Source organism: Mastacembelus armatus, chromosome 8 (assembly GCF_900324485.2).
Source record: "Mastacembelus armatus chromosome 8, fMasArm1.2, whole genome shotgun sequence".
NCBI classification, from domain to species: Eukaryota; Metazoa; Chordata; class Actinopteri; order Synbranchiformes; family Mastacembelidae; genus Mastacembelus; species Mastacembelus armatus.
Window position 1 is genome coordinate 22,666,490 of NC_046640.1, and position 10,458 is coordinate 22,676,947.

At 47.0% G+C, this 10,458-nt stretch overlaps 1 protein-coding gene across 2 annotated transcripts; it reads right to left on the bottom strand.

Moving 5' to 3' along the window:
• Window positions 1-1,809: 1,809 nt before the first annotated feature.
• Window positions 1,810-8,156, bottom strand: LOC113140585 (uncharacterized). 2 transcript variants are annotated; one of them, XM_026324484.1, is made up of 4 exons: window positions 8,027-8,156; window positions 7,782-7,913; window positions 3,637-3,717; window positions 1,810-3,220 (listed from the first exon to the last, which is right to left on the bottom strand). In XM_026324484.1, exons 3-4 carry the CDS (start codon window positions 3,680-3,682, stop codon window positions 2,367-2,369), a joined length of 900 nt encoding a protein of 299 aa, XP_026180269.1. In that variant the 5' UTR covers window positions 3,683-3,717; window positions 7,782-7,913; window positions 8,027-8,156; the 3' UTR covers window positions 1,810-2,366. The 2 variants fall into 2 exon arrangements, with proteins under 2 accessions (XP_026180269.1, XP_026180268.1); XM_026324483.1 differs by having other exon boundaries at window positions 8,016-8,156.
• Between the last annotated feature and the right edge of the window lie 2,302 nt (window positions 8,157-10,458).

The window sequence follows — 10,458 nt, forward strand, 5'->3', positions numbered from 1 at the left end:
CTCTTCTGCTGATTTGAAAAGGAGACACACAAGAAACTGTCATCAGGCTGATAACAAAATCCGATCAATTATTGTTCGTAATAACTAACTGCAGGTGAAGAACACACGAGTAAACAGGTTAGAGACCATAATCTCTGTTGGCTGCACCAAAACAAGCTTTGCTTTTTGATCCTTCACTGTAATGTCTCAGCATCACTGTGCTTTTTGTTTTCATCTGCTGTCTGTGCTCGCCTGAAACCTAATTTAGAAGCCAAGAGGGTTCAACCTGCAGCATAAACACCTGCAGGTCCCAGTGCACATACACCCAGGGTCCTGTATATTTAAAATGGAAATATTTGCATTTCTTTAGACCATTTGATCAGATCTGTGGAAAAACCACATTGGACACAGGATATTCCTCATAGCATTTTTACACTTTTTAAACATGTCTGCTACAGATGTTCAAGAGTTTAGGTGTAAACAAGACCTTTGGTCATATCGATCATTTGGAACATTGTTTATAATGTAACTGCATCATGTTTTGTGCTGGGAATGGTCCAGCTCTCAGGGTAAGGCAGGGACCCAGGAACTTTAGGATTATATAATAATTCAGTATATCTGCTGCACATTTCCAAACCAAAAATTTAATGTGCATAAGCACAAACCAAGCAACATCTGGTTGAGCCTGGAGTTCTCTGAGCCCCAGATTTCTGCAGCTCCATCATAGTTTCCCACTCTGCCCAGTTCATCCTTACTGCAGGCACTGGGAGCCCCATGAGTCCGTCAGCTCCAGCAGGGCAAACAGCTACCGTGTTGTTCTAGTGACTTTTCTCCCCTGCTGTGAGCGAGTGCAGCCAGTTCTGCTGACAGAGGGAAAGAGTAATCGGCTTTGCTCCGTCTGTTTTGGCATGCACACTGTGTATCTGCAGGCCTGGCCGACCACGGAGACGCTCATCATCTCAGCAGTTTGCACATCGAGAGTTTTGTCTTTCCGTGATTGGTTCTGGTACTACTGCCCCATCTCACCTGCCTAATAACTATAATCCATGAGCCAGGCTGATACTGTGACCTGTAAGGCAGCGAGACCCTGTCACCTGGACATTTACACTGGCGAATCATAGAGAGCATGGATGCGCTGTCAGTGATCACTTTATCAATATGTGTTCTCCTTCATAGAAACATGAATCTGGTTCTCTGAGCTGCAGGTTTAAATACATGAGTCTATATTTACCCCTGTGCTCAGGGGCTTATTGCCCCGCTGCAGCGCAGGATAAGCAGTGGCAGCTCTGTATTTCAAACTCAAGCTCAGGACACAATAATGCACCTTAATGAGCTCGATCTGTTTGTTCTACCCTCCTCTCATAGAACATTTCTTTCTTTTGTTACGAAGAACTTTCTGGAGTATTTCAAATACACTTTACATCAGTGGCTATATACGTCTGTGATCCCAAAATCCAGTATTTGTGTCCAGATATGACAGTGTGCTGGTACCGTGCACTCACTCACTGCATCATTCTCACAAATAACTTATATGACGCATTCGTGACTCTTAGCAAAGATCTACTGTTCAGTTCAGATAGAGAGATGAGAAACACCAACTAGCAGCAGAATAGACCCCGGACTCAGACATTTGGAAGGAAGTGACCCACCTGATTGCAGCGCTGCAGCCGTCTCGTGTATGAGCGTCAGAACCTGGATGGAAATATGAATCCAGCTGATCGGCTTTGCACCTTCCTGTCCTCTGGATCATGTGAGCAAACAAAATCCTCTTGTGCGAGGTCAGTGCACAGTTTGGACAGGCAGTTTATAAAGAAAACACAGGCGACATTCTCAACATATTTTGTTTAATAACCATTTTCCAGGAACATGCACTGGAATGAATCAGTTGTATATCAAATTACAGCGATAATAAAAGCAGGCACAGAGTAGTTGTAGCAGGGTTTTACTTTTACATTAGCATCACAACACAGATATGACTGTGAAACATGGAAATACTGCAACACCAACTTAGCACTGGAGACTGTGGACTATGAAGATGTTTATATGAAAATACAGGTTTAAGAAAGATAGCCAGTAAAATGTATGTGAAAATATCCTCCATAATCCTCCAAGACATCAATGTGTAACTTTAAAATATTCAAACTAAGATGATCCCCCTGGATCAGACCATGATTAGAAATGTTTCTGCCCAGAAATAGAGAACTGCTTCTGGCTCAGCCTTTCTGGCTGGTAAGGCACAGGGCGGGTGTCAAGCCTGAGAAGATGGATTTGAGTTTCAGTGTCGGTTGAAATTCTCACTCTGTCCACCAGGGGGAGAAAGTGCATCGTAAAAATCTGAGAGCAGCTGTCGCTCCACAGTTTTGCTTCTGCAGTATCACAGTCCTTTCCTACATGACAGAACAACACTGGCAGGGCTTGTGTCTGGAAGCTCCTTCTCCCTCTGCCACACTGGCTGCAGATGCCTCCTGAAGCCCTTTCCCATCTTCCCCTCCTTGGACTTCAGCTCCTATTCCGTTTCCATCCAGGGGAATCTCCTGGAATTGCTCCTCCTGGGACTCTTTCCCTGCTGGCCTGCCTGATGCTGGCAGAGCTGAAGCAGCAGTTTCAGGCCCTAAAACATGTTCTTCTCCCTCCTCAGTGATGATCACCCGCTGCACAGTGATGATGCCTCCATGTTCGTCTTGGCTGTGACCTTGGCCGGCTGTGGCATCAGAATATCCCAGGAACACTAGACTGACTGGGCCTTCTTCGAGCTGTTGATCTTCCATCTGATCAACTTTTGCTGCAGATTCTCTAAGCTCCATCACACTCCTGTGCTCTTCGTCATGCTGCTGGTTCACCACGCTCACAGCACAGCTCTGGTAGCATTTAGAGGCGTCTGCATCTGAGTGGTCCTGACCTGACGGGGCAAGGTGCGAGGAAAAAGACCAGAGTTTTTCCTCTGGGGTTCTGCTGGTTTCTCTGTTCTCTGTCTTTGTCTCTGCATTGTTTGGCATAACTGTGACTTCATCCAGCAGCACTTTCATTCCAACTCCATCGATAGCGCTCAAGATCCGCCCGAGCTCCTCGGTCGTGGGTTGGCCTTCTGACTGGCCGACCCTGTGGATGCTCTTCCTGCCGTCGTCAAACACAGTAGAAGCCTTTGGAGCGCCTGTCGGTGTGGACACGGGGGCCACGGACCTGACAACAGCCGCACCTGTTTTTGGGTCTCTCTCCACCTGGACTGCCAACATTCCCAGGACTGTAACAGAGACAGAGCAGAGCAAACACTGCAGGCCGACTGTCCAGGCTCTCAGGTATACATACTGTAAATATTAAAAATCATTTCCTATTTTTACTTAAACTATCCTGAAGTGTTTCATAGACATTGAGGTAAAGGTGAGAGGAATCAGAGCACATTTTATCCCCCCACATGGACAAACAGAAGCAACAGGAATAAGAAGTGTTCTCTGGCCTCAGCCCTGAGTCTTGTCCTGAAGGCTGAGCTCAACAGAGACGTTAAATCAAAAGGTCATCGTGCACGAGAACAGCAGAGAGACAGTAGCAGAGGGTTTTGGTTTGATTAAAGTCCTGCTCGTTGCTGTGTTCATCCACATATGAGATATGAGCTCTGTGATTTCACCATAATAAACACTAAGGCCCATTCCTCCGTCTCACCTGATCGACCGTCCTGTCCGGTCTCATGAAACATCCTCTGTGCCATCTGGGTCAAGAAATGGTCTTCAGCTTCTTTATCCACTGAAAGACAAGCACAGACAATGAACTCACCAACCTGAAGTCACAGTTCAACAAACCAGTCACTTAATATAAGTCACACTGTTCCAGCTGTAAACACCATAATCAAATCTGTCAAACATTTCATTTATGAAACCCTCATAACTCCAGGGGCTAAAATCACTAACTCTCCATGTTCATAGTGTGTTCGGTGCTCAGACAGTCACCGGTGTCCTTGTACAAACAATGGGTGAGTTCATGGTTCAGCTGAAGCAGAAAGAGAAGCGGCCCAGTCCTCAGTCACACCTACAGTGAACTCAGAGAACCTTCAGGTGTTCTGAACGCGATGATGAAAAGAAAATGTTCTTGAGACGCTCTCAGTAAAGATCTATGAAAAGCCTTTACTTAGTCGAACATATTGATTAAAGCAGCCACTGGATCATCCTCACTGGGTGTTCAGGGCGGAAACTGTCGGGGCTTTAATCAATATGCCCGACCAAAGAAAGGCTTTTAATAGAGCTGCTCTCCTGTCTCTGCCTGCTGAACGTGCTCTTTATGTTTCTTCATCCAATTCACCCAATCACATCATGAATCCTAAGTTTCATGGCCAAAACACGTCTCTCTCCACTCAATCATCCAGCTGTGTTCCAGTGTCCGTACTTCGATGGTGAATGTTTTCTGTCTTAGGTCAGAACTGGTTCTGTTCTCACTGCTGGTTCCCTCCCAGCTTCTCCATAACATCCTGCCTGACGCAGAGGGAGGCTGAGGGATAAACTTCAGCCCTGCTGTTGCGCACAGAGTCACATCGTAAGTAATGTTGTTTCTCAGCCACGGCTCGGTTCTGTCACTCTGATTTAAGAGACTATTCTTCAGGCAGAGACTCGGCTATGGTAAATTAGCGTCTGTCAGGAGAGAATGGGTTGGAGGCAGGCGTAGTCATGAGAGCGACAAACATGAGACAGAAGCTGATGGAAACTTTGTGTGTCCTCATCAGTGCCAGCCTGTGGGTAAAGGAAGGAGACAGTTTTAAGTGCTCGCCATGATCCCAGGCTGCAGCTTTAAACACACGCCTCCTCTCCAGCGTATGGCCTGCCAGAAATATTTCACAGCCGAACGACCGTTTCAGTCCTGTGGGCTGCCAGTGTTAGATGGAGCTGAACAGTTAAGAGTTCACGGTTCCTTCAGTGTTTGCTCTGCAGTTCAGAGGAAGAACCACACCAATGAGTCAATATTACCTGAAGCATTTACAGGCCACGGTACAGCGACATGGCTGAAGGTGTTGGCTTGAGACAGCACACTGTTCTCCCTAAAACCTGCTCAGATGGAGAACTGTTGGTCTTCATACCTGCAGAGTCCAGGTGGAGGCTGCAGAGCATCTCCCAGCAGCTGAGTGTTCCTGAGACCACACTGAACACAAGCAGAGTTCCAGCAGAGGAACAGAACCAAGAAAACTTCAGACACAAGCTGAGTCCAGGGTCCAGGTCTAACAGGGTCCAGAGGATGTGGCTTTGTGAATGAAAGAAGAGCAGCAGGAGGAGACACTTCAGAAAGAGAAGCAGAAAGACTGAGTGAGTGAGGAGTTCTGTAGCGTCACAGACTCTGCTCATGGTCGTCCTGCAGGAGAAGACAAATACGACGAGGAGCCAACAGTGGAGCGTACCGTACCTGTGTCTGACTGACGACTTCTGCTTTAAAAGGTTTAGTGTCTAACATCCATGAGCACAGGCAGCACGTTTGTTTCGTTATTCACCAAACTGAGCAATAAAATCTGGTTTGATTTACCCCGTGTGGAGAGAAAACCTCTATGTGGAGGCACAGTGTGTATTTTTTATTCATGATACATAATTCAAGGTGCTTTCATCCCATTTGTACAGGCTCTTTTCTGTTTGGTGCAACATTTATGTATTTAACGTCACTGCCTGGGAGCAGGAACTTCATTTGTATCCTCTGACCCTGTTTCGCTAACGAACTAGTGGTGGCACGCTGCTGTGTTTACTCTTCTCACATCAGAAAATGCATGTATGTCTCTTAAACGTCATTTTGCAGGAACACCTGGATGTTGTCAGATACTTTTACACTGTATGTGCTCAAATCTCAGAATTCTCCTTCTGTCTGCAGCGGTTGTGTCTGCAGTTCTTACTCTGTGGTCCTGCTGCAGCTGCTGACGGGAGGCAGATCCTCGTTTGTGGCATCAGCTGCCTCCTCGTCGTCGTCCTCAGGCGTCTTTTGACTTTTGGTTTGTTCCCTCACACACACACACACACACATAATCCACAGTCTTTGCTGCTCTGAGTCGTGTATGTTGTGAGCTCTAATGTGTGTCAACATATGTGTGTGTTTGATCTGGTCGTGGTCGATGTAGAAGTTTATCTGTGACAGAAAAGCCTTTCTGCTTCATGACGAATCGTCCTCTCCCATCTTTAGAAATCAGTGTGTGAACCTTGCACATTTTATCTGCGTGCCAGCAGAGTGGGGATTAAATAGACTTAAACCACCCGCCCCCACACACTCATGATCCTCTGTAACACCCTGACACTGTAAAACTGTAATTGAATTAAGTGTCTCTGACAGAAGCTGGTAAAATATGGCTGCTGCTGCTGCAGGGGGTGACCGAAGCTTTGCAGGCCACACACTGCAGGTTAATGACAATGAAATGACCTTCAGTTTGTTTTTTTTTTTAATCTTCCACTGTTTGCACATGGAATACATGTTTCCTGCAGTGTGGAGCCTCTTCACACTGTCTTCAGGCGGTTTTTCAGAAAATGAAATGAGACCTCCAGAAACCTTGATGGATCCTGCGATTCGTCTCCATCAGCTGTAAAGGAGATGCTGAGTTCACCATCATCTCCTTTGGCTTTGAAGGTCCCAGCTGGTGTTTCCGTATGTGTGTTATTCAGCACAGATCCCGTCCATGCTGTGCGCACACAACAGGGCTGACTTTGGATTCACTGAGCCGCCACAGACAGGAAGGAGGCGTTGCTGAGCTCATCCAGCTGCAGCAGCGATGGTGTGTCCCTGCCGCTAGCGATGCACCTGCCCTGAGGCAGCGGGGGTTTGCGGAAACCAGTGGGAAGCTGTTACAGTGTGCATGATGCAGCGATGGGCACGGGCGGCAGTAGATAGTGTAGGTTGGTGTGTTGTTTGTTTTTTTCTAGAAGAGCATGTCCTGCAGGGGCCAGTGATTCAGTCCCAGCTCATTTCTAAATAACGTCTTTTTTCTCCCCCCGACACGTTCTCTCAGGTTACAGCTCCTTTCTAGTGTCAACACTGGAGCAGCCACCGTTATAATGTTTATATAATTACACCCAGTTCCTGCCGTGGGTCAGGCTGACGCAGTACCATGGAATCCAAGGTTTTCTTATGTAGCTGAAAACAACTGTGTTGCTGGGAGTAATTCAGAAGACCATGCACCCAAAGGACCCCACCCAGAACAATGTGACATCAGCTAACAAGCAGCTCAGCTTGGCAGCGGTCAATAGACAGGACATGAGGGTGGGACCCAGAGTTTAACACGAAGCAGCTAGAGGTCAATGAAAACAAAGTGTAGATCCCAGCCCTCTGTCCTCCAGATACAGTTTGATTATGGGAGATACAGAAATCAGTTATAAACCCACATATATCCCAACACATCTACCTGTGACATCTACCTGTGACATGTACCTGTGCCAGAGACGGAGGAACATAAAATGTGAAACTTTCTGAAATACAATAAATAGAAATAACATGACAACAGAACAAAAAAGGAAAAAATAAATATGTATAACTATTGTGTCTCATTCCCAGTGTCCCACAGTCAATCAGCTTTTTAAAAGAGGAGACATGTCTAAACCTGTAGCAGCCTGTTAGCTGGTGTTTGAGTTTTTAAATATAAGCGTTTATCTTCCACAGGTTAGTGTTTACTTTGGATTCATGTATATCTGAGAAACATGTAGGTAGAATGGTGTTGATCTGTCCTGCATTTTAAAAGAAACTAAGCAGATCAATGAATAAATCGTCTCCATCTTCTCATCCGACTCTTGGCAGGAAATAATCACATCTTCCTAAACGCAGAACTGTTCCTTTAATAAGTTATAAACGGGAAATGTCACCTGTATCTGCTCAGCTGTCGTCCTGTTTCATGGAGAGGAGGTTTCGGCTGAGAGACGGGATAATATCCAGGCAGTTAAAGCAGATCAGGGAAACATCTGGACTCCTGGAAGCAGCTTCTGGCTGTGGAGACTCTGTTGAGATGATAAAATTCACAGTTTCACTGTCATCAATACCAAAGAAAACCAACAGAAAAACTATTGAGAGCAAATGTGAGGACACTTTTGTTAGTTTACCCCTCACACACTTCTGGACGCAGCAACACAGAGGTCCTGAAAGCTGAATTAGTACAGAAGAGGCGGGTCCTGGTGGACTGAAAGCTCAGCTGTAGTTTCTCCTGCTAACACAACTTGATGTGTGAAGACAGTACTTACAGCGCTGGGTTACACCCGCTCTTTAGAGTAAACACCCCTTTGCAGTGACGGTGCCTGAAGACGAGGTGTTGCTGTGTTGAGGGGAGGGATGGAGTAGATTGGGATGTGTGCAGACAGCACAGTCTTTTTTTAATTCTCAATTGAAAGTGTTGATGCTGAGCTCCACTGCAGGCCTTCGCTGGCCCTGCAGAGCTGCTGACACAGGCTGCACTCAGACCCTTCACAGACCAGTAGTTACTGGGCTGACCTAACTGGAGGGCGCCCGCTGCACGCTCACTTCAGGCAGTGCAGTGACATGAGACAAAGTGGGACATTAGTCTGACAGGAGGTGATAGTTCAAGCTGGTTTAAGGAAACTGAAGTGGACAGTAAAAGGACACAGCATTTCCTGTCACAGCTGGCCGTGGGTTGACGCTGGAGCTGGTTTGAGTCGCAGCTGATGGTCGAGGCCTGTTTTCCCCCTGGACTCTGGGTTTTCTTTATGCAGACCAGGCTGTAAAATGGCCCAAAGCTCCACCTCTGAAACCCTTCACACCCCGACCTTGTTTGTGATTTCATGGATTTTCCCTCTGAAACTGCAAATGAAATCACATTTGCTGAGATATATGAATATCAGGAGCTGGTTAGTGCCATTAAACCACCACAGAAGAAGAGGCAGCAAGATGGCGTCAGTCAGAACTCAGTCTGTGTGAAAAACAGCTCATGTTGTAGTTTGTGGCTTTGGCGTTCCAGCCGGTCGGCCAAGTCTCTGAGTTGTCACGTCTGTTCACGTCGTCTGTGTTTTTCTTCCTGGTGTCTGCGGCGTCAGGGTCTGACCAGAGAACATGAAGGAAAGATTTAATAAGGGATCCGTCTGGATGCGGGGCTTAATGGATCTGGGGATGGATGCGAGAATCAGAAGCTTCCCCAGGAGAGACAAAGAGGAGCAGACAGATGGATTTTGAAGCCTGTATAGCATCCTGTGTTCTCCTCAGGGGTTCGAACTGGCCTTTTACTGCTGTCACTTCCTCTTAACACTCGACTCACTGTTCGGTTCTGGCACACAGTCACAGCGTCACTGTGCGAGAGCTGCGAATGAGTGGCTGGGGACCGTTTGAGCATCAGCGGTGCAAAACACAGACAAAGCTGTTCCTCAGGATTTCCTTTCATATTCTGAAACAAATAAGCAACGACACCAGATGTTAGAAAGTGGAAACTGTTCTGGTGCTTCGGCAAAAGAAGGAACTAGACAGGTTTAAATACATGAGCAACGCTGTACAGTCCCAGGCCTGATTGTTTCCATCAGATCTGTGGTTTGTGTGTTTGTTCCTTCCCGTCCTCGTCTGTCAGGGACATGTATCGGCTGTGCTGCTAAACTAATGAGGCCACATTTCCCGCCCTAACCCTGCGACGTTTCTGAGCATGTCTATAATGTCACGTTACAGCGTCACTGTCCTGCAGGTGCCAGCACTTTCTGTCTCGTTTCAAGCGAATATTTGGTCTTTATTTCAGCCTTCGAGCTTCTCCTCTGCTGTCAGATGGGCTGGTTTTTTTTGGAGCTGTCATATTGTGGTGCAGATTGTGAGCCATCATGTGTGTCTGTTTCCTTCATTGACCTGTGTGCAGCCTGATGTCAGCACCACTTACTTCATCATTGGCTCAAATCAGCATCAGATCCCCGGCGGACGAGGCTGCTGCAGATGGAGGCCGTGTGCTCTGCTGCCTGGTTTGTCTGTGCGACTGGGCCAAGTGCTTGTTAATTAGAAAGAAGGGAAGGTGCTTCTCAGCGGGACGAGCTGCCAGTACAGCCCTGAGTGTTTAACCTGTCACTACTCTGTTATGATGCTGAGGACGTTTCTGTCTCTGTTTCACTTTGTCCCCTGTTGTCCACTTCCTGAATCCAGACCCCATCCACAGACTGACAGCAGAAATGAATGTGTGCGAATCCAGAACCTGGTTCAGCCTATGGGTCTGTCCCATAGACCTCCATTGTTGTCCAAAAACTATTTAAAACCCAGCAGGTTTGTGTTGTGAAGGCAAAGGTGTGCATGTTGTTAGTGGCGTTTAAGTGTTTGTCCTGTGGCTGCGTCGTAATGAACGTTTCACCTGCTTCAGGAGAAATTAGATCTGAACATTGGCTGCAGCCTCAGCTCCTGCTGCCACAGCACAGGGGATGTTAGCACGTCTGAGTGTGGCACATTTACCACACTGGTGTCATGACGGAGGCTGAATCACCACGTATCGCCTCGGGCCCGGCCTTCTTTAAACGCTGCTGTGACAGCAGAGCCATCTAAACAGGATGAGTGTGTCCTTCTAAACTGGTTACT